Raw genomic sequence first — 24,407 nt, forward strand, 5'->3', positions numbered from 1 at the left:
CAACAGAATTGATGCCATATGGAAAACCCCAAGTTAGCTTTTGTATGAGTGCAAAACAAAATATTCAAAAGGGATGAGAAGCTTGCTCTCGTGGTGGGAGCACAGGCTTTGGTGTTCAGCAGTCCCTGGCTGGAATCTCATCTGCTAATTAGAAGCTGCAGAGACCTGGTCAAGTCTGAACCCTGATGAGCTTCCATCTCCTCAACTGTAAACGAGACAAATAACACTGAACTTGCTTAGTTGTTACAAGGATTAAATGACACAAATGGAAAGTGTATAGCATCTATAGCACATAGATGTTAAATGAGAACAGACGTGTTATTAAAAACATCATTTATCACTCCCTTACTGCCTGCTGGCACTGTACAGAAAGCCTTATCGGGAGATGATGTTGTTAAAACCATCTGAAAAGCGGAGGCCCGGAGAGATTAATAGTCTTCCCACAGCCAGCAGTATCAGAGCCAAGATTTGGACAGAGGTCTGACTCCAGATGCCCTAGCTCAAAACCATTTGCCTCTACAGCCTCCCCTGAGAGAGCCAGCCACCCACCCACCTGCAGGGTGCTTGATTAATAGACTGCTCTGGAAGAGATGAGCCTTCGAAATCGTTGGTATTGGTAGACTGGAGTCACTGAGGCATTCTTGGGTGGAGGAATGCTATTTACACATGCAGAGATAGGGAGGGAGGCTGGTGGGGGAGAAGGCACTCAGAGCTGGTGTTGCTTGAATAGCTCAAAAGCAGAAACATTTAGGAGGATATCCAACGAGGAGAAAAGAATCACATGCCTGATCAACTCCAAACTTTTTATTGAAAAAAACAAAAGTCAGTCTTTTATTAATGACCCATTATTTCATCTACTCACAAAGTAGATGCCTAAAATGTCTCAGCCCAATATCTTTTTGACTGTTCTGTCCTACTCTGTGAAGTGCACACGTTTTCAAAAATAAATCCATTTTTCTCTTCACTAGCCCACATTTCTGATTTAGCTCTTGGTCCCTACCTCTCACCTCTAGCACCCCCTGTTGATGCAACTGCCCAGAACCACATCTTCATAGAACATAAGGCCACAGACTAAGAAATGCGGCCTTTTCCTATTGACAGGTCACAGGGTCTCATGTTTTCTTGTATTTTCACTCATAACTTTTAGAGAAATTACAGCCATAGTCAAACAAAAAGAAAGAAACAAGTGGGAAGTTTTTCAAACTGAAAGAATTATGAACCCAAAATGGATCTTTGGCAGTGAGTTCAGCATTAGAGACTATTAACGTATTTTTCCTTTATGTATGGTAGTTCACTGAGCCCCATGAAGTTTCTAAGGGTTTTGGATTTAGACCATTTTTGTAGAATAAAAACTCCATGGGGTCTTTTTCTTTCTTTTGAGTATGAATGAACAGAAATTTTCCATTTGACTTTTGTAATGTTCCAAGATCAAAGAAGTTCACACTGAAAATGAAGCTTCGTAAAAACCACGCACAGTCTGGGTTTAATGTGTGATTCTCCCAATCCAGTGAAGATAGGGTGTTTGGGCACCAAACTTTGCAAACTAGCATTATTACATGGGGGTTACCATGAGTCTGCATTAGTTTCTTCCTGCACTACCTTAATACAAAATGACCGTTGGCAGGATCTTAGTAGTGTTGTTGGGATCACAGCAAGCCACTGACCCAGTAAGTTTCCTCCAAATCATTCCCCCTGCAACAGTTCAGAGAAACAAATGCTTGGCAGTGTGAATGCTCCGTGGGTCTGGAAATTTCATAAGTCATAGTTAAAGAATGGTCTAAAATCTACCGGTGCATAATCCAAAGAGTAAATTGTCTGGATCAAGGAATCTTCCTGGCTCTTGGGGGCTTCCTCTCTAATTGCTATAATGAAGAATGTTTCCAGAACTGTCCAGTGATAAAATGAAAATACTATATTTAGTATTGTAAAGATATTTGGAATCCAGATGGATTATCTAGTTATAGACCTCTTATTTTCTTTTTTTATTTCTCTACTCCAAATGTGTATAGGAACCTTTTTTTTTCCTATTCTTTTGTTTAAAGTAAGCCTAGCACTAGAAGACATGCAATAGTCCCAGCTCTCAGGCTGAGGCTGGAGAATTGCTTGAGCCCAGAAGTTCGAGGCCAGCCTGGGCAGCATAGCAAGACCCCATCTCTTGGGGGGGGGGAAAGTAGGTTTGGATTTTTTTTTCTACTTTGTTATATTTTTGCAAGAACTACTTATTTCTTTACTTTCTGTGAACATAATTCTGGGGCTTTATACTTCTGGACTAATTCAACTTCAGCATTTTGGTGGCTCATTTACTCTCAGGATTCTTAACAAAGCTGGCTGCAAAGATTTCAAAGAAAATTCAAAACAGAAGCATACTACAAAGAAAGATAATCATCAGGCCCATCCTTGCCCAAGCCTGCATGATCTCTACAAGTCCAGAAGGCCTGCTGCTGGCAGGCCCCATGCTTAGGACACTGGACTTCTTTCAAGGCTGGCGTCTGCCATGCCTATGGTCTACCCTAGAGGTGTCAGCCCTTGACCGTTGCCTACAGGGAATGAGAGCCCTCTGGGCACTGTAGGACTCAAATCCTTACCGTGGGGCCCATCGATCTCTGTTTCTAATCTCCGCTCAAAAGCTTTTTCCTCTCCCAGCAGCGCTCCAAGACACCTAGCATAATCCATTCAACATAATCTTTTCAGTGCCCTTCAGTTTTATTGGAAACAGAAAGAGCCAATGACTTCTGGTTGCTTTGGTTTTCAGCTCCACAAAAATCCCTGAAGCATGGAATTTTAAAGCTTGACTACTTGCTCTACAGTAGACGGGAAGGGGGAAAAATAGTGTGAGCAAACTCAGTTTAATATTTTTAGAATAGTCTCACCAAAATACATGAATTTTCTTTTCAAACTACAGCTGCTAGGGTGGGAAATATACATATTTGGGTGTATAAATGTAAATTATCTAGCGAGATCCTTAGGAAACTGTCAATGGTAATTGCCTCTGAAGAGTGGGACTGAGAGTCTGGGTGGGATGCAGTTTCTCTTTGTGGTTTGCAACCCTCTGTGGTATTGATTGAGTCTTTTGCATTGGTACATGGTATTTTTATGATGATAAGAAGAAGGTTATTATAATAATTTGAAGAGATACAAATTATTTTTTAATTCATTAGCCATGAAACACTCTCTCAACCAAAGCTTACCTACCATAGATATTGTTGTCTTCATTTGATGGCTCAGAATGCTAAGTTCAGGGGAGTTAATTTACCCAAGATAACAAAATGGCAGAGCAGGATTCGAACCCATAGCCATCTTACACTCAGGTCTGTCTATGCTCTTTCCCCTACTCCGTGCTTTGTCCTCCAGCACCAGTTCATTCCAGTAAGTTCTTTTCTTTCATTGCCCAAGTAATGAGGCCTGGCAAACCCCCTCCATCAGGCCACACATCTATGCCAAATCCTTGAATACCAATAAATACCTAAAACCGTGTTTCAAACTACACCATAAAATGTAAATAAGAATGACACATAGTTCACCTCAAGTTCATACCCAGCAGCAAGGTACAGGGTTAACAGTAAAACACATGGAAGAAGTTTCACATGAAATATTAGGCAAAGCCAGTTCTAAAGGGATGAAATAATCTCAGAAAAACTTAATTGTATGTCTGAATATATCGTGACTATTTTGTTTATGTCAAATAAAATATTATTAGCGAATAGCAAATTATGGGTCGCTGACTATGGTTTGGTTGTTTGCTTAAGGAAACATTTGTGATTGTTGAAAATTAATGTTTTTTAAAGGATGCTATAGTTATACACGAAGTTTATGAAGAAGGAGCAGCAGCCAGAGATGGAAGGCTTTGGGCTGGTGACCAGATACTGGAGGTATGTCATTTTTCATTTTATTTTATATCAGTAAATATGCCGACTCATCCACAAAGTCAATTTGTCTTCTACTCAGCTATACCTTCACGGATTTCTTTCCCATTTAGTAAAACATATATTCTTTTTTTTCAATGGACACTGAACAATTTGCTGGTTTAGAATCATGACAGATTATCAATCTACATTTGTCTGTGAATGCTTCTTTTAATTAAAAGGAAAAATGCAGCTTGTAGTTCTATAATTTTAATATCAAATGGGACTATATATAATACTAAGATTTGATTTTTTTTTGCCTTACTAAATTCCCTCCTAAAACCACTTATGTACAGACACACATACATAAACATATACACCTAATATTTTAAAGACCTTCTTGCAGCTTAAATATTTTCTTAATCCTAAAAAGTCTTTATGTGAAATGGTGGTCCATGCTTTGCCACCAGTGTTTTCAAGTCAATAAAAATGTGGAATCTTCTCCCTTTAGGTGGTATGCATTACTTATTCAAAATTGAAATGCTTAACTTTTTCAAATTGACTCTCATTTAGCAAAGCTGTTAAAGCCTTTGAAAAAGTACCAAAGCAGGCAATGTCTGAGCTCAGGAACGGGTGAATGGGAAGCCAATGCCCTGTGCTCTGGTAGGCAGAACTAAAGAGCTTTCTTGATGGTGTGAAACCTTTAGGCAACATTTATTTATTTCATTACATGAATTTAATTGAATAGTTAGAATTTTATGGTGGGCATACGCATTTTTGCTTTGCAACTTTAATATAGCACATTATGAATGACATCATAGAATTTTATTTATCCCCTTGGTGGTTCATTTCTGCCTCCCAAGATGAAACCAGAGATATAATTAAGGGCAGGAAACATAGGTGAGAAGGGGTTAAAGGAGAGGCCAGGCTGACTGCAAATTAAAATCAGACCAAATTACAGGGTTTCTCTGCAGGCCTTTACCATGCTTCATCATTGGATTAGGACACATTCCCAGTGCGTTCATTAACGTATAAGTGCATGAGGTTAGAAAAATAAGCTAGGCCTCTTTGGGAATTGGCTTGACTGTGTTAGCACAACACAGGTTTTTAGTGGTCAGGAGTTTGGGGTTTTTGTTTTTCCCTCCCTAGATTTTCTAATTAATTAGTATTATCTGAATTGGCTTTTTAAGATGAATAGATTAAATATTAAAAATAATTCAGATGCATATATGCCTTGATTTTTATATTAATTGTAAGTCCACAAAGTACTTTCTAATTTTCACTTGAAACTCAATCTAGTATGTTCATTGTCTTGAGTGTGGTGATGGCTTCACAGGTATAAATACACATATGTTAAAACCTATCAAATTGTACACTTTAAATATGTACAGTTTATCTTATATCAGTTATACCTCAATAAAGATTTGTTTTAAAACTATCTCTATTTTTATCAGATAGAACCTTTATAGCTGCTGTCTTCTATAAAGTCTATTCATGCACAAGTAAACACTCAGGGTGAACATGAAGAAGCAAATTTAAGTGGAAGGAGAATTTAAAAGATCAAGTTAACCACTTCCTGGCATGTGGCAAAATTATATTATCCAAGCAGGATGGACTGACTGTAATTCTCGTGAAAGATGGACACTATAAGCTCCTCTCTCACTTCAGACAGGATCTAGTGCATAAGAGTATAACACGTGGCCAGGCCCGGTGGCTCACGCCTGTAATCCTAGCACTCTGGGAGGCCAAGACGGGTGGATTGCGTCAGGAGTTCAAAACCAGCCTGAGCAAGAGCGAGACCCCGTCTCTACTATAAATAGAAAGAAATTAATTGGCCAACTAATATATATAGAAAAAATTAGCCAAGCATGGTGGCGCATGCCTGTAGTCCCAGCTACTCGGGAGGCTGAGGCAGGAGGATTGCTTGAGCCCAGGAGTTTGAGGTTGCTGTGAGCTAGGCTGATGCCATGGCACTCACTCTAGCCTGGGCAACAAAGCAAGACTCTGTCTCAAAAAAAAAAAAAAAAAACAAGAGTATAACACATGTTCAGCTGAGAAATGCAACTCTTCAGTTTGGTCACATAATGTGTTTCCTTACTAAGCAGCTTTAGGTTCCGCGTCGGGACTGGTTCTAGTTGGGGCTGGTGAGTACAGATGCGTAACGATGCAGAATCAGCCTGTGGCCTGCAGGTTGCCTTGAGAAGACAGGTCAGCTTTGGTGGAATATTTTGAGACTGTGAAGCAAGGCAACCCTACCTCAGTGCTTTTCCAAACGATGGCCTTTCCATTCAGGAAAGTCTTCTGCATTCTGCAAGCTGGCCTTCCATGGTTTTCATACTATCCCCATGTTAAAATTAAGACAAACCAGATTTTGCCTCCAAGGATATAGTCTAATAATGTTTGGGCATGGTAAAATAATGTATGATTCTATGATGAGCATGGACTATGTCTTCTTTCCAGTTGTCCTTTTAGACCAGTCCCTCCTCTTATCCTACTCAAACTGCCATATCCCATTCTATTTCAATGCAAGTAGGAACAGAAAGAGTAGAGATTGAAAGCCTGGTTTTCCTGGTGGAATAAAATAATGAGGACCTACCGCCCTAGCTCAGTTATCCATTCCTTCTCAAGCCCTGGTTCACCCATCTCCCCACATGGCTGTCCTACCAAGGGGTGCCATACACTCCCCTTAACAGCTGGGGCTTCCTAAGGACCTTCTCCTCAAACAGGGAGCCCTGCTTTTCCACCCTCCTGCTCTCTATTCAGTGTTATAAATAATGCATCCAGTGCTTCTAGAAGGCACTTAATGTAATCCATCACTACACAACATTCTAGCCGCACAGCGATCCTTCTCTCATTGTGGCACATTCAGTGATGTCTTGATAAACAGAGGAGCAGATGGAAACTGTGAACTTAGATCACTTTGATCTGAGCAGACACCTTAATGCTGGAATGTAGTAGAAAGTGCTTTAGTGATATTAGAGCTTAATGACAGTGCTTTTAATTAAAAGTATATTTGTTAAGACCTTTCAAAAGGTATTTAGAGGCTTCGAAAGTCTACCTTCAATCCATGGAGGCAACCTTTGTTTTGTGTTTTTTTTTTTTTGAATTGAGCAACAGAAGTGGTCTTGTGTGCCATCTATTGGAATACAGGAAAATAATCAGCTCGGACCACATTTCCTGGAAATATTGCTTTCCCCTTTGTTCTGTGGGTTTAATCCACAAACATTCATAGGCCTAATGTAACAGCGATCATGCCGGGAGGAAAACAGCCCTGGCAGCAGTTACTTCAATTCCTTGTAAAATAGCAATGTCTCACTTATATTGAATATAACTTTGTGCCAAACCCTGTGTCAAATGCTTTATGGGGTTTATTCCATTTAATCTTTATGACACTAAGTAGAAATTATTATTGTTATCTCTGACTTACAGATGACATAGCAGAAGCCTGGGTTAAGTAATTTACAGAGTTTCACATAGCCAGTAAGCTGGAATCAGCACTTGATCTGAAGTCCATCTATATCCAAAACCCATGTTCTTAAGCACTGTTATTCTGGATGTAGTTCACCTACGTGAGTACACAAGCCACCAAGACATGCAAGGAGAAAAGGAGCTTGAAAATTAGGCTTTTAAACATTTTCATAGCTCATAGAATCCACTTTAAACAACAGCTCAGAAACCACCTTCTCTACGAAGGGTTCATTCTCTTCTCTGTAACTGTTCTTTGTGCCGCGGATGCTTAGTCTTTCAAAGGCTGACATCGGGAAAGCCTTGCACTGACGAAGGAACAGAGGTTCAGAGACTGGCTTGCCCTCCGAAGGCTGGACTAGAAGAAAGAGTGGCACTGACACCACAGGGGTCTCATTGGTACAGCCGTCTGCCTGGCTGTGGCCTCGGCCCATCCTTCCCATTATTTTGGCTCTTTTCTCAGCTGTGACCTTGAGGGAATGACCCCTGACTCCCGTCCAAGGCTACTCTGCTCCTTAATTTTTCCCTGGTAACCAACATCAGAACTTGGCTTTGTGGCAGGGGATCCAGGAGCCCATGCTAAGAGCACATCGTGAGGCAGCGTGGAACAGGGGCTCAGGATAGCAAGATTGTCTGGGTTTAACCCTTGGCTCCTCTACCTGCCCGCTATGTGACCCTGGTCAAGTCCCTTAATCTGGCCATGCCTCAGTTTCCTCATCTATAAATGGTAATAACAACAGTCCCTACTTCGGAGAGTTCACGTAGGGATTAAATGAGTAAATAACCCTGTAGAGCCAGCACACAAGCACTACAGAAGTATTGAAGTAAAAAATAAGTTGGCTGTAGTCTCCATTTAACAGAAAGGGAAACAGACGCCCAGAGAGGATGCATGCTTTGCCCGAATTACCTGGCTGGCCAGACTCAGAGCCGTGGCTTTATAGTGCTGTTCCCAGCGCACTGCTGTCTGACGCACGGTCCTGTCTGTGCTCACGGATCCACATTCAAATGAGGAGACTTTAGAGGGTCTTTAACACTGATGGAAATACTGGTCCCTCATTTCCTTCTGGGCCTGTTCTGAAGTAGTTGTGATGAGAGCAGGTAAGAGTGAGGATATCCAATCCAACAGGCAAACCGAGTCTAAAAATGCTGACCAGGCTGGGCACAGTGGCTCACGCCTGTAATCCTAGCACTCTGGGAGGCCAAGAGAGGTGGATTGCTCGAGGTCAGGAGTTCGAAACCAGCCTGAGCAAGGGCGAGACCTCGTCTCTACTATAAATAGAAAGAAATTAATTGGCCAACTAATATATATAGAAAAAAAAATTAGCCGGGCATGGTGGCACATGCCTGTAGTCCCAGCTACTCGGGAGGCTGAGGCAGCAGGATTGCTTGAGCCCAGGAGTTTGAGGTTGCTGTGAGCTAGGCTGATGCCACAGCACTCACTCTAGCCTGGGCAACAAAGCAAGACTCTGTCTCAAAAAAATAAAAATAAAAGTGCTGACCAAGCACTACCGTTTCTTCCCCTTTGATGTCACTTCAGTGAGCCAGTTAGCTCCCCGCACGGTCCCTCGCGCACACTTGCTCTCTCCATCGATGCTGTGGTGAAGTTCGTAGCTATGTAAAATTGCATCGTCGTGTGTGCTAATCCACCCTCTGTGCTTCGTGGGGTGAGGGATTGAAAGGGTCACCTCCTTTGTATTTGAAGCAGCTTGTACTTCTAGTGGTCACCCCCTGCATGCGTTAGGAATGGCTGGAAATTTCCGGAGATTCTTTCCTGGTTGGTTCAAGGAGTTCGAGCAGGCAGAGCAGGCAGAGGCCCTGCTGTCAGTAGCCCATCTCGGGTGCCCATTGTTCTAGGTTAATGGGATTGACCTGAGGAGCTCCAGCCACGAAGAAGCCATCACAGCTCTGAGGCAGACCCCCCAGAAGGTGCGGCTGGTGGTGTACAGAGACGAGGCGCACTACAGGGACGAGGAGAACTTGGAGATGTTCCCTGTGGATCTGCAGAAGAAAGCCGGCCGAGGACTGGGCCTCAGCATCGTTGGGAAACGGTAAGACGTGCTGTGCAAGTCAAGGTCTGCCTTTTCCTTCAGAGTTCTGGGGGCGGTGAAAGATAAAGCTAATGTAAACTAGTCATGGGATTGCTAAAACTAAGATATGATGAATATTTGAACAACATATAGTAATATTTCTGAGCAAGGTCTTATAAAAAAAGTTTGTCATATCATGCTAGAACTCCAAGTGCAATCAACCCAGGCTGTTATAGTTCCTTACAGGGTGAAAATGGCTAGCAAAGTTCTTTCAACTTAGCAGAATTACCTAGTAGGTCTGAGGTTTGCAGAGGTAAAGCAGCCCTACTCAAGAAACAGCTAATATCAAGAGGTAGATTTATACAATGTTGGTTTAAAAAAATTACTCCAACATGGAACACCATGTTAATCTCATACTGTGTTAAAACTAGTTGAGTAGACATAGTTAAGAGATAAACATAAATTCTTCATGACAGTAGTTTTCTATTAAGAAAGATGTCCTGCCAGGCATGGTAGTGTGTGCCTGTTGTCCCTGCTAGTTGGTTGGCTGAAGTGGGGAGATCACTTGAGGCCAGGAGTTCTCTATAAGAATAGCCACTGTACTTCGGAAGCCACTGTATACTTCAGAGCCACTGTACTGTGAATAGCCACTGTACTTCAGCCTCCTGGGCAACATAGCAAGACCCCGTCTCTCATGAAAAGAAAAAAAGAAAGATGTCTCAAAAATAATAGTTTGCACCAAAAATGTAGGTATGTAGATTCCGTGGCTAGGGTGCCCTTTTGAAGTCTGCACTGCTTACCCTGGGATGAGAATTACATCCCATATAATGAGAATTACAGTATTTGTTCCAGGATGATATCAGTACATTTCTCTTGCAGTGAATTGGAAAGGTAAATAATATCTTGAACTGTAAGTCTAGCTTCCATGGCTTACTGGCTTTAGGTATCTAGTATATTTTTATTCCAGCAGGTCTGTAGGATTTCCAGGTGATACCCCAATATGGCCAATATGGCCTTAAAGTATATCAACCATTCTCTTAGGAAGAATTCAAGTTGATTTTTTTTTTCAGAACACATACAACATTCATTGATTAAATTTAATGTCTCTTGTTGGTTCAGTTTGTGGCACCCCAAAACAATTACATTAGTAACATTAAAGATTACTGATCACAGATCTCTATAACATATAATAATAACAAAAAAGTTTGAAATAGGCCAGGCCAGGTGGCTCATGCCTGTAATCCTAGCACTCTGGGAGGCCAAGGCAGGAGGATCGTTCAAGGTCAGGAGTTTAAAACCAGCCTGAGCAAGAGCAAGACCCTGTCTCTACTAAAAATAGAAAGAAATTAATTGGTCAACTAAAAAAATATAGAAAAAATTAGCCAGGCATGGTGGCGCATGCCTGTAGTCCCAGCTACTCGGGAGGCTGAGGCAGAAGGATTGCTTGAGCCCAGGAGTTTGAGGTTGCTGTAGGGTAGGCTGATGCCAAGGTACTCTAGACCTGGGCAACAGAGTGAGACTCTTGTCTCAAAAAAAAAAAGTTTGAAATATTATAATGATTATCAAAATGTGACACTGAGACACAAAGTGAGCACATGCTGTTGGAAAAAGGGCTCCATAGACTAGCTCAACACAGGGTTGCCACAGACCTTTCATTTGTAAAAAACACAATGTTTACAAAGTGCAATAAAGTGAAGCATAGTAAAAGGAGCTATGCCCACGTACCCTTTTAACACACAGATAAATTTTACAGATGTGACAAGACAAAGGGCTTGGGTCAAGTTGGTTTTATATCTGTTATGTTATGTGCCCTCATAGACCTCTGGTGACTAGCCTAGTGCTTTTGTGCAGCAGTCCACTGTTATTAAAATTCAAGTCTTAGCCACCGTTTCTGAGTGCTGATTTTATACCAAGCATTGTGCTGTCATGATCTCATTTTTTTCTTTAGCACCATAAAACCATCACTCTAAAAATGTAAAAAAAAAAAAGCTGAGCCTTCTACATTTCTAAACAAAAATCGATGCACATCTGGGTGCAGAGCAACCAACAGAGCCAATGTCGAAGTTTGCTTTCTCGTTTTGGCACATGTGTATGCCTGGGAAGATTTCATTTAGAGTAATGGTTTTTCCTTTATTATCATTTAGTGGATTGATGAAATGGTTTTCATATAGCACCAGTATTTCAGGTTAAGTTTGAAAAGAACATTTACATTCCTTAGCACAGAAACTTCCGTTGGAAAGGATCAAATGTATTAGCTCTCAAAATTCATAATTCTCTTTGACTAACAATTCTACCACTAGGAATTTATCTTAAAGATACACGTGCAGATATTCACTGCACATTGTTTGCAACAGCTAAAGAATGGAAATAACCTATATGTCCATCAATAGGTTACCGATAAGTGAAATCATGGAACATCATAGAATAGTATGTAGCTGTGGAAAAAAAAAATGAAGAGGCTTCAAGTGCTAATGGCCAGGCATGGTGGCTCATGCCTGTAATCATAGCACTCTGGGAGGCTGAGGCGGGTGGATCATTTGAACTCAGGAGTTCGAAACCAGCCTGAGCAAGAGCAAGACCCCGTCTCCACCAAAAAAATAGAAAAAATTAGCTGAGCATGGTGGCGCATGCCTGTAGCCCCAGCTACTCGGGAGGCTGAGGCTGTAAGATCTCTTGAGCCCAGGAGTTTGAGGTTGCTATGAGCTAGGCTGATGCCATGGCACTCTAGCCCAGGCAATAGAGTGAGACTGTGGCTCAAAAAAAAAAAAAAAATAGGCCAATCATCAAAGCAAAGTTAAAGAAAACAAAACTAGAGGAAAACAGGAGTGTCTGTGTGTGTATCCAGTCACAAACACACATATGTGTTACGATGGAAATACTTGGTTGTGCCAATACCCCACTGTTGTATGGTTTTGACAGAAATGGAAGCGGAGTATTTATTTCTGACATTGTGAAAGGCGGAGCTGCAGACCTGGATGGAAGATTGATCCAGGGAGATCAAATCCTATCTGTGAATGGGGAGGACGTGAGAACTGCCTCACAGGAGACAGTGGCCACCATCCTCAAGGTGAGTTCCCAGGCTGCTTCCTACCAGCTGGCGCAACTGAAGTCCAGTGAGAACTGTTCCCCTCTAGCTTGGTTATAAAATGGGTTGGATCTTATGCCGACTCTAGTGTTCACTAGAAATCTAATCTTTGATTATTTTAAGTGATCAGGAATAGTTTTAAAAGAAAGCTCTGTTATGTTGACTACCAGAATTAAAGGGAACCTGCTTTGAGATTTCCAAGCTAGTTTTTCATACTTGTGATAATCCCAAATATCCATGATTGCTCTCTACATGCATTTGATGGGATGGGCTTTCCGAGAGTCCCAGGATTCATCCTCCTTCCTCTAGGGCTGTGTCAGGGAAACATGTGACTGTGAATTCATCCGCTCCAGCTTTTATTACTTTGAGGGAATGGTAAAGCTTATTTAGACCAATTCCTCCATTTCAAAAATGAAGTTTAAAAAGTAGAAAGAGGGCCGGGCGCGGTGGCTCATGCCTGTAATCCTAACACTCTGGGAGGCTGAGATGGGAGGATTGCTCGAGGTCAGGAGTTCAAAACCAGCCTGAGCAAGGGCAAGACCCCGTCTCTACTATAAATAGAAAGAAATTAATTAGCCAACTAATATATATAGAAAAAATTAGCCGGGCATGGTGGCGCATGCCTGTAGTCCCAGCTACTCGGGAGGCTGAGGCAGTCGGATCGATTGAGCCCAGGAGTTTGAGGTTGCTGTGAGCTAGGCTGACGCCACAGCATTCAATCTAGACTGGGCAACAAAGCAAAACTCTGTCTCCAAAAAAAAAGTAGAAAGAGGCTGGGCGTGGTGGCTCACACCTGAATCTCACTTTCGGAGGCTGAGGTGGGAGGATCATTTGAGGCCGAGAGTTTGAGACGAGCCTGGCCAACACAATGAGACCCTATCTCTACAAACATAAAAATAAACAAATTAGCCAGGTGCAGTGACGTGCACCTGCAGTCCTAGCTACTTGAGAGACTGAGGCGGGAGGATCACTTGAGCCCAGGAGTTCAAGCCTGCAGTGAGCTGTGATCACACCACTGCACTCTAGCCTAGGCGACATAGCAAGACCCTGTCTCAAAAAAATAATAATAATAATAATAATTAAAAGAATGACATCCCCAAGATCACAAAGCTCTGCTTGTGTGGTTTTTCTACTGCCCACGCTGTTTCTCACTGAAGTTGTAGAGATGTTAAGATTCAAAATTCACTCCCAAGTGTCTCTGCCACATGAACCTTACTTCTCTTGGAAGAAACTGATTAATAATTTTTATTCAGCTATAACCAGGTACATCATTTTATTCTGTGTTTTAGAGATAGCCATCAAAGCTTTTACAAAGGCAAATTTTGTTTCATTTTAAAATTCTGATTTCCTGATAAAGTCAGCTATCAGTTATTACCCAAGAGAAGATCTGTAGTTGTAGATTATATGCACATTTGATGTTTCTGTCCTCTTCACCACTTTTTCTTGATTATTTCGCTGTTCATGAGTACTTTGATCAGAAGAGAAGAGGGGGGAATTGAAATCTCATCCTTTTAACACATTTAAAGAAGTCATGAGATGAATGCTGTTGAGTTTTTACATTATTGTTGTTTTGTTTGGCTGTTGGATTACTGACTTTCCTTTTTGCCTGGTGCTTTTATAATTCATGGCTGCAGAGATGAGTGGAGGCTCTGCTATGGTGTTTTAGAACATACATGCTACTGCTTTTCATTTCTATTCTGTTCTTGCCTTCCCAAGTGTGCACAGGGTCTTGTGCAGCTAGAGATTGGAAGACTCCGAGCCGGTTCGTGGACCTCGGCAAGGAAGACATCACAGAACAGTCAGGTGGTTGATGGCTTCCCGTCAGACCGACTCACTCCTCTGCCCCCACTGGGAGAAAGTTCCCCATTTCACAAATGATTGTTTGGAAATAATGCCTCATATGTAGCATATTCACAGCACCAAGTTCAGTGTATTTTCATGTGTTTGAAATAAAAAGAAAGGTGGGATAGAAATTCATTAATCCCTAGATTTTTCTCTCCTTTATTGCCTGAGAATGTTTTCTTAGAACCACTTTTCTCTCCTACTATTAGTTCTATATTGCCTATGCGCACATGTCCACAGCTGTGTTTATTTAAAAAAAAAAAAAAAAAAAGGCAACATCTGGTGGCAATTTGACCCTCATTAGCACAACATTGTTCTATTCATTCAATTAAATATTGCTATAAAGTTAACTTGTGACTAGCCACTCACACATGCTGAGGGCAGTTAATGGTATATTCCTAGGAGAATGAAGTGTGGGGGTTTCTCCTGTGGGAGCGACGCCTTGGTGGGTGATATTTTGTGGGTTAGCAAACATCTTATGTTTATTTGCAAGGCTGATGTAAGTGCCACTTCTTTTTTTTTTTTTTTAAGAAAGTATATTTCACTGCATTTTTTTCATTGTAATGGCTGACAAAGTCAAGGTGGTAGACTGTGTTTAGTCCTATTTGGTATGTAATGAAGCTATAGAAACTTGCATGTGACTCCTTATTCTCTTCCATGGGTTATGGATAGGTCTTTGTTTTGAGGTTAAAAACACAACTGTTAAGTCCTCCCTAGTTGGCTCATGAAGGCCTTTGTTGAGAAGATGCTCTGATTTTGTGGTTAGCACATAGGTATGTCTCGCCGCATCCAGTCGCACACTATTGGTTGCATCTTTTGCCTCGTTGGTGTTAGAAAATGGGTGAGGAAAAATACTGTTGTTCAGATAGGATTGCAGACTAGCTGGCTTATCTTAGGATATCTTCAGAGCATTTAAACTCAATGAATACCGTGTTAAGTTTGGAATTTTTGTGTGTGTTTTGCATTTCTGGGTTATATAATATAATGGGCAGCAAAGGCCTAAGACATTGCTGCCGTCAGATTCCACGAGTGAATGGTTAGTGATGATTCTGGCCAGACTTGAATTCACAGTGGGAACTGGAGGTGCAGTTTGCAGGGCCCTCTAGAGGAGGATTGTTGTATACTCAAATTGATTTCTGGACTTTTTCTAAGAGATCAAGAGGGATATGGGGAGGGGGTGTCTGAGGTTAAGGTAGCAGCAGATGTCTTCTTCCCCTTTGTAAGTAGTATTTTTATACTTTATCCTCCCCACCCCAGGCTTTCTACATGGCTTCTTCCTTAATGGAAGACTTGTGTTTGTTGAATGATTCCCTTAAAGCTTTATTGTACATGGGAGATTAGAATGCAGGATGAAATTATTGTCCCTGTCAGAGTATGAGAGAGCTGTGCAGAGGAGGTTCCATTGGGTCTCACTCCAAAAGGAGTCTGGGGAAAAGGAGAAGGCATCTCAGAGAGAGTAGCATACGCAAAGGCACAGAGGGGTGACAGGACTTTGTGTGTTTCAGGAAGAGTTTGGACTGCCAGATAGAGTGGTGGGTTTCTGTCATTCCTGAGCATCTTCATGATCGTGTTTCATGTATACAATCGAATGTATGTGAGCATCTTCGTGATTAATAAAGTTCACACTCAGGTTAAATATGGAGCTAACAAATTTAGAAGCTGTATCATTAAATGTCCAAAAAAAAAATCATAACCATTTATCTGATATATGAATGTGAGCTGTCGTATTTTGGAAACCTGGAACAAATTATCAAATACTTTCCTTTAACCTTCTTGCATAGAATTTTTATTTCAGAGGGTAGAAGCTCAATTCAAATAAAAAATAATAAATATATTTTATCATCCCCTTGTCCTTAAAATGATGACTGAGATGATATGAGAGTTTGCCCTGTTTGGCTAATTAGAAGAAGACTAGTAGCTGACTGTAATTAAACAAAAAGGGGGTCTTCCAATTTCATGAGTTGAAGCCCCTGACCCTGGTAGAATAGAAGATTCCATTGCCAACATTTTCACATCCAGACCTATTTACAGAGATCAGGACCCTGTAGGGACATAGATTTGCTTCTGGGTAGTTACAAGATAGGGAGGTCAGTGCCTTCTTTTGAGAGCTAAGGAGATTATAATTTATTGACTTAATCCATAGGAAGTGGGTTCATTAAGAGAGAGTTTCTAGCCTGGGGGCCACCAAGCCTCTTCTTTTATAATGGCTTTTCCCACCAACCAGGAAGAAGTATCTCTACTCTGCAGAGGAAGGTGTGTATTAGAAAAGACACTTGAGGAATCTTTTCCTTAGCCAGGCAAGATTCATATTTACAAAGGCCTCAGCAAACACATTGTGATTTTTTTTAGGCAAAAGTTATAATCTGTATTTTCTCAAGTCTGAGTAGTTATCTATTGTAGTAGCATTTATTTAAATTATATCCTTTCAAGAAAACTATAAAAGCCAGGCGTGGTGGCTCACGCCTGTAATCCTAGCACTCTGGGAGGCCGAGGCGGGCGGATTGCTCAAGGTCAGGAGTTCGAAACCAGCCTGAGCGAGACCCCGTCTCTACCAAAAATAGAAATAAATTAATTGACCAACCAAAAATATATATACAAAAAATTAGCCAGGCATGGTGGCGCATGCCTGTAGTCCCAGCTACTCGGGAGGCTGAGGCAGTAGGATTGCTGAGGCCCGGAAATTGAGATTGCTGTGAGCCAGGCTGACGCCACGGCACTCACTCTAGCCTAGGCAACAAAGTGAGACTCTGTCTCAAAAAAAAAAAAAAAAGAAAACTATAAGAAACATTCCTTTAAATATATATATGTATCCACCGTGAAGTATGCTGATACCTGCAACTTACTTTGAAATGAATCTTTAAAAAAGATGAATTGAGTGATGAATAGATGAATGGATGTATGATGAAACGTAGTAAAATATTAACTGTGGAATCTAAGTGGTGTATATATGGGTGTCCAGTGTATATGATTCTTTCAACTTTTCTGTATATTTAAAATTTTTCATATTTAAAATATTAAACAACTTGTATCATAGTTAAGGGAATGAACCAAGTTATAATTTTTCAACTAGTAATAATCTTAGGTTTAGCCTAAAATTTTGATTTGCAGTTAGGCATAGGCTTGATTAATAATTTGGTAGGAAAATTATTCATTGTTGGCTGTACTATCTGTGTTAGAAAGTGCCTCTACTATGTATACCATTTTCATTGAATAGCCACTAGCCATAAATGACTACCCACTGTAGACCTCAGCTATTTATTTAAATGAATAAAAGGATAGGTAATGGAGAGATAGCAGACTGAACTAAATTATTACTGACTCTTAGGAAAACCTTCAAGAAAAAAATGTTATTTCTAAAAAAAGCCTTTTTCCCTTGATATTTGCTGCTTTCTCATATAATTGAGGGTTTTGTTTGGTCATGTTTCTATAAATCAAGGTTTTATTATACTTGTTTGAGCAAAATATATGATACACTTTAGGTAATAAGGGGATACAGGTTGACCATAACCCAAAATGACACATAGTGTCCATCAACTAACTGTACATAAACACTATGTAGCAACCTAGGGAAACATTTGTGATTTCATGTGGAGCAAGAACAGCTCAAATGGTTGTATGTTCTCTACCTCGATGGTCGCAACCATATATGAAAGCATACATGATGAAGAAAACAGTGGAGCAAACAGATGGGATTGGTTTGGGATGGTGAGAGAATAAGCGTGGGTGATTTTTGTTTTGTTTCTCGGCCTCTTTAGGATTGTCCGACAGTTGTTTATGGTGACCTCAGTAATTGAAATACCAATGACGAGCATGAATTTTTAGGGCCACATCAGTGTCTGCACGCCGGTGACCGTGGGGGTCTCTTTTCCTTGCAGGGGAGTCAGCACAGCAGCTGCCGTCCCTCCTTCGCCCCCGTCATCGCCAGCCTGCAAAACCTGGTCAGCACAAAAAGAGCCTCGGACCCTGCCCAGAAGAACTCAGGTATGTGTGGACACACCCCCAGCAAAACCATCCTGTTACCCACATTCGAAAAAATTTAAGCAACTTGATAAAACAGTCTTTTCATCTTTAGTTAAAATGTTTTTGAATCTTTGAGCTCGGCCAGGTCAGCCACACATGTTCTGAAAGGCTGTTCCGAAGAAAGGAGCGCTAGAGGGAGTCCTTTTTTGGAATGTACCTTTAACGCTACACAAATCACGTGAGAAATAGAAAAGCAGAAAGCTGGAGTGTATCATAAAGTAAAGCTCTTTTTCTTTTTTTTTCTTTTTTTTGACAGAGTCTCTCGCTTTGTTGCCCAGGCTAGAGTGAGTGCCGTGGCATCAGCCTAGCTCACAGCAACCTCAAACTCCTGGGCTCAAGCGATCCTGCTGCCTCAGCCTCCCGAGTAGCTGGGACTACAGGCATGCATCACCATGCCCAGCTAATTTGTTCTATATATATTAGCTGGCCAATTAATTTCTTTCTATTTATAGTAGAGACGGAGTCTTGCTCTTGCTTAGGCTGGTTTTGAACTCCTGACCTGGAGCAATCCGCCCGCCTTGGCCTCCCAGAGTGCTAGGATTACAGGCGTGAGCCACCTCACCCGGCTCAAAGTAAAACTCTTTACAAAGAGAAAGTTAATAAATTCCTGGTCACTGAAAGGTCAGAGTGTGGATACCATTGGGGGTGGGGCAAGGGGTCTTGTTAAGTCTTTTCTTGGGTGGAAGGTTATCTTTGATAAAGGTAGAAAAATGTACAATAAAACACAACTGGCTCATGCTCCAAGCATTTAATTACACGTTCCAGGCAGCTGCTGTCACAGTCCATCAGGTTTTGTGAGACCGGACAATTATGGCCATGTCTGTCGCAAACAGAGAGCACTTTAAAATAGAGGACACGGCCCCTGATGACGTGGCTGCCAGTCTGGATGTTGAGAAAGGGTACGATTCCTGTTTCCTTTAGTGTCCCTCTCTTGAAAGGCCTAGAAAACGATACCGTTTTCATGGAATGATATTATATCCTAAATACATGATCTCTTAATTTTAAAAAGTTAACTGTGTTGCTTCTTTATTTATAGGCACAGACGTGGTGCCAAGGACTGTTGAGATAATCAGAGTAAGTCAGTTATTTGGCTATTTTGTTTTTCTGGCTTGTGTTAGATTTGCATAAAATGTACATTTTCTACTTAATACATTTTATTGGATTGTTAATGTGCTCTCTCAATTACTGAAGTAAAAATGTGGTCTGTGTAGCATCAATAAACAGACAGTAGATCACGTAGATGATCACTATGAATTTTTTGGCAAATCCCATCCACTATATTTTGTGTGTGTGTGTGTGTGTGTGTGTGTGTGTGTATTTTCTTAATAGAACAAAAAGTATTATTGTGTAGAATATTTTAGACAGCATAAAGGATGATTTTTTTTTTCTGAGATAGAGTCTTACTTCTGTTGCCCTGGTTGGAGTGGTGTGGCATCAGCTTAGCTCACAGCAACCCCAAACTCCTGGGCTCAAGCAATCCTCCTGTCACAGCCTCCCGAGTAGTGGGACTACAGGCATGCACCACCATGCCCGGCTAATATTTTCATATATACATATATATATTTTAGTTAGCCAATTAATTTCATTGTATTTATAGTAGAGACAGGGTCTCGCTCTTGCTCAGGCTGGTCTAGAAGTCCTGACCTTGAGGAATCCACCTGCCTCGGCCTCCCAGAGTGCTAGGATTACAGGCGTGAGCCATCGCGCCCAGCCATGGTGATTTTTTTTTTAATGGTCACATAGTATTCCATCATATGTGCTATAATTTTCTTAACTGGCTTCCTCTTATTGAACAATTAACATATTTCTCAATTTTTGCTATCTTTTATAGCAAGACATCTTTATATTTCCACTTTTGTCAACAGCATAGGTAATTTCCTCAGGATTAATTCCTAGAAATGAAATTGTTGGTATGAAGGAAGAAGTTAGCAGGAAAATAATCAAAAAAGAAAAAAGAAAAATTGTTGGGTTAAAAGCCATGCTTATTATTGAAGGCTTTCATACATGTTGTTAAATTGCCCTTTTGAGAAGATTGTGTGAGATGCCTTTCAGTTCATAAATTTGTCAAACCCTGGTTTTCAAATATCTAGAATATTAGAAAGTAGACTTATATTTTGATCACTTTGGTCATAAATTTGGGGCTCCAGAAGTAATAAAAAATTATGACCCTGTTACGATCATAGCACTCAGCTGCAGTCAAGTGATACCCAGCATAGCTTGGCTGTCTGGATTCACTCATACCTTTGTTGGAAGGCACTCTATCATTTATTCGCTGTCTTATTACTAGGGCTGCCATAATAAAACACTGTAGGCTGAGTGGCTTAAACAACAGAAATTTATTTTCTCACAGTTCTGGAGACTGGAAATCCAAGATTCAAGGTGTCGGCAGGTTTGGTTTTTCCTGAGGCCTCTCTCCTTGGCTTGCAGATGGCCACCTTCTTGCTGTGGCCTCACATGGCCTTACCCTCTGTTTCTCATCTTCCCTGGATCTCTCTCATTCCTAACCTCTTTTCATAAGGACGTCAGTCAGACTGGATCAGTGCACACCCTACTGATCTCATTTTAAAGACCTTATCTTTTACACAGTCACATTCTGAGGCCCTGGTACTTATGGCTTCAGCATGTGTTTTTCATTAGCTCTATAATATTTAGCTCTATACATTAGCTCTATAATAGTTAGCAAGTCAACCTTGATTTTCTTGTCTGTAGAATGGGGTGATAACATCAACTTACCTCAAAGGTAAATATTGTTGTATGGATTAAATGAGGTAATACATGTAATGTACTTAGTACCTACTTGATCAGGAATGCCTAGGAAGTGGCATCTGTTACTATTACTGTTACAACTCTGACTAAATCTGCCTTATTTGTTCCCAATATCTTTCCACCAGAGTGGTAACTCAGATGTTCCCATGATGGGGAAGTTAAATATACCAACAGTGTACATAATTATGGATAAATTAAAGAAATGTTAGCATGATGCATTTAAACAAAGCCAAATTATTACATAAATTTCTCCTCATTCTGAGATCTTAAAAATAATATCATTTTATGTTTCCTTAGTCATTTCAGCTACATGTTTGTACAGGTTTTTATAATAATTCCTGCTCCTACTACCCCTATTCTCTCACACATGGTCCAAGCAGAAACTTCATAATAAAACACATCTTGCCATTTTGCACACAAGGGTTGATTATTGTTGCATTCAGAAAGTATAGGTTAGGCCATGTGTGGTGGCTCACGCCTGTAATCCTAGCACTCTGGGAGGCCGAGACAGGTGGATCGCTCAAGGTCAGGAGTTCAAAACCAGCCTGAGCAAGAGTAAGACCCCGTCTCTACTATAAATAGAAAGAAATTAATTGGCCAACTAAAAATATATAGAAAAAATTAGCCAGGCATGGTGGCCCATGCCTGTAGTCCCAGCCACTTGGGAAGCTGAGACAGGAGGATCACCTGAGCCCAGGAGTTTGAGGTTGCTATGAGCTAGGCTGATACCACGGCACTCTAGCCCGGGCAACAGAGTAAGACTCTCACTCAAAAAAAAAAAAAAAGTATAGGTTGGACACAAACACTTTGAAAACAGGATCTAAGCTACTGTGACTGGAGAGGTCAACATTGCCATTGTGTCTCATAGGTATGACATGGCAGCACTGACGATAATATTAATAATGAAGAATAATTCGTCATACTTACACGAGACAAGTTTTTAAAGTTCTGGCATACATGGTTTCTGTTGTCACTTTGTTCTCTTTCCACTTTTCAACTTGAGATATAATTAATTGACTTACACTGAGCTGAGTATATTTTTAAATGATCACTTTAAACTGTAGAGGCCTTCCTAGCCGATCTCTTAGCTTAAGAAAAATAAAAAAAAATAAAAAATAAAAAAAAAAACTGTAGAGGCCTTCAACCATATACTTCCCTTTCCCACAGCCACCACTGACATTTATGCCATAGTTGTCACATGCTTGCATCTGTATAAATTGAGTACTCCACTGAACAATGTTAGGATTTTTGCTTTCAACTATCTAAAGTACTTAAGAAGAAAATTGGTCACATTTTTCTGATTCTTTGCATGCTTGCTGGGTAATTTAGGACTTTATTCTGGACCTCACCAATGTCATGTTGTGTAGTTGTATAGACTCTGAAGAATGCTGATGCTTATGCTTTAACAGATAGTCAGCCCAGGTAGGCTCAGGCTGCAAGTTCTGGCTCACCTGCTGTGAGCGGTGGCTCAAACCTCAGTTCAGTTCTCCAAACTTGAGCTGTGCTTGTTTGCTTCTATCCTACACATCCATAGCTTAGAATTGAGCCTGAGAGTTCCATGGGTTCACACGTGGAATGAGGGGATCCCCTTTCTCCAGCTGTCTTTACTCTGGTTTTCTTCCTAAGGGCTCTTTTCTCTGGTTCTTCTGGGCAGAAAGATCATTTCCATCCAAATTTTAGCAGTTGCACCCCACCTCTCCAGCTCCTTGACTGGGAATCACCCTCAGGACAAAGACGCCAGGAAAAAAAGAAACCTGGGAAATTACCCACTGCTGTGGTTGCTCCACGTTTTGACTCTCCACCACACTTTATTTTGTTTCTTTATGCTTCTGAGGCCGCAGGTAGTTGTTTTTTACATTTTGACAAGACTTCTTAATCGTAATCAGCAGGAGAGAGATGCTACCATATGTATATGCCACCTTGCCAGAACTGGAACTTGTCATTTTTTTCTTTTAGTGATTTTTAAAATATGAGCCCTGTGAATCAGACACGGGGAAAACCTGGACTAGAGCCAGGTCTCTTCACCAGGCTCCGTCTTAGGGAACATTCTCAGCCACATTTTACTCGTCTCTCCAAACCGTTGTGACTACACTGAGTGTCCTCTCAGATCTTTTGTTTGAACGCAGTCTTTTAGAGCCAAGTGTGTTTGTTCACACCCAGAAGAGCATGGTATGTGTGGCAGTTTAAATCATAAACACCATCTGAGAACATACTTGCCAAGTCTGCATCAGAATTGGCCACTAAACTAAGCAGTAGCATAGGGTGTTTTGTTTTTTTTATTGATTCCTCCTGTTGCCTTTTATTGAGTCTTTGCGATAGGCCAGGACTGTGCTGTATCATCTCGTTTAATCCTCAAACCAACACTTTGAGGTACATAGTATTCTTCCCATTTTATACACCAAGATGGCGGCTCTAAGAGGTTTTCAGCCTAAATAACAAATGGAGAGAGGCTCTCTAAAAGAAAATTATGTTTATTCAGGATTAGGGCATTGCAGTGGGAATACACATGCCATAATAAACTGTGTGCATATCAGGGAAGTAAAGGTAGGCAAAGATTTTTAAAGGAGAAATGAAGAATATTATGTAATTGTTTTAAGATAATTACCCTTGGCAGCAAAGTTCAATAATAAGGGTGACACCAGTTCGAGGTTGGACAGGCAGTTGCTGGACAGACAGCCTTGCAGAAGTTTTTTTGGTTTCTTTTTTTTTTTGTGTGTGTGTGTAAGGTTGCAATGGCATTTGTGCAAGATTGTGGTTTTTGTAGTCTTTTGTGATAGTTTTTTTTTTTTTTCTTTTGAGACAGATTCTCGCTTTGTTGCCCAGGCTAGAATGAGTGCCATGGTGGCAGCCTAGCTCACAGCAACCTCAAACTCTTGGGCTCAAGCAATCCTCCTGCCTCAGCCTTCCAAGTAGCTGGGATTACAGGCATGCGCCACCTTGCCCGGCTAATTTTTTCTATATATATTAGTTGGCCAATTAGTTTTTTTCTATTTATAGTAGAGACGGGGTCTCGCTGTTGCTCAGGCTGGTTTCGAACTCCTGACCTGGAGCAATCTGCCTGCCTCGGCCTCCTAGAGTGCTAGGATTACAGGCGTGAGCCACCGCACCCGGCCTTGTGATAGTTTTTGTCATGAGGCACACAAGCATGAGAACCCTCTCTTCATAGCATTCCCTGGCTCTATTTGTCTGGGTTTTGTTTTGTTTTTTAGCACAAGAGACTCCATTTTGATTCTGACAACTTTCACAAAGCTAAGTAACTTCCACCAAGAACCCACAGCTAATTAAATGCGAGAGCTGAAATATAGGGCTTTCAGGCTCCAAAAGCCCTGCGCTTGACTCCTGTGTTATGCTGGCCCCCTG

The 24,407-nt window shown here is 41.0% G+C and overlaps 1 protein-coding gene across 4 annotated transcripts in view; it reads left to right on the forward strand.

Annotated features, from left to right (window-relative positions):
• PATJ (PATJ crumbs cell polarity complex component) overlaps positions 1-24,407 on the forward strand; it is a 345,818-nt gene that overhangs the window by 296,811 nt on the left and 24,600 nt on the right. For 3 of the 4 annotated variants that reach the window (XM_075998871.1, XM_075998885.1, XM_075998893.1), the window contains 6 exons: positions 3,786-3,869; positions 9,162-9,355; positions 12,254-12,401; positions 14,136-14,222; positions 18,137-18,242; positions 19,318-19,355. In XM_075998871.1, coding sequence (XP_075854986.1) covers positions 3,786-3,869; positions 9,162-9,355; positions 12,254-12,401; positions 14,136-14,222; positions 18,137-18,242; positions 19,318-19,355 — 657 coding nt within the window. The remainder of the gene's footprint in view (positions 1-3,785; positions 3,870-9,161; positions 9,356-12,253; positions 12,402-14,135; positions 14,223-18,136; positions 18,243-19,317; positions 19,356-24,407) is intronic. The other variant, XM_075998878.1, reaches the window with a different exon arrangement.

This window comes from Microcebus murinus, chromosome 2 (genome assembly GCF_040939455.1).
Source record: "Microcebus murinus isolate Inina chromosome 2, M.murinus_Inina_mat1.0, whole genome shotgun sequence".
Classification (NCBI taxonomy): domain Eukaryota; kingdom Metazoa; phylum Chordata; class Mammalia; order Primates; family Cheirogaleidae; genus Microcebus; species Microcebus murinus.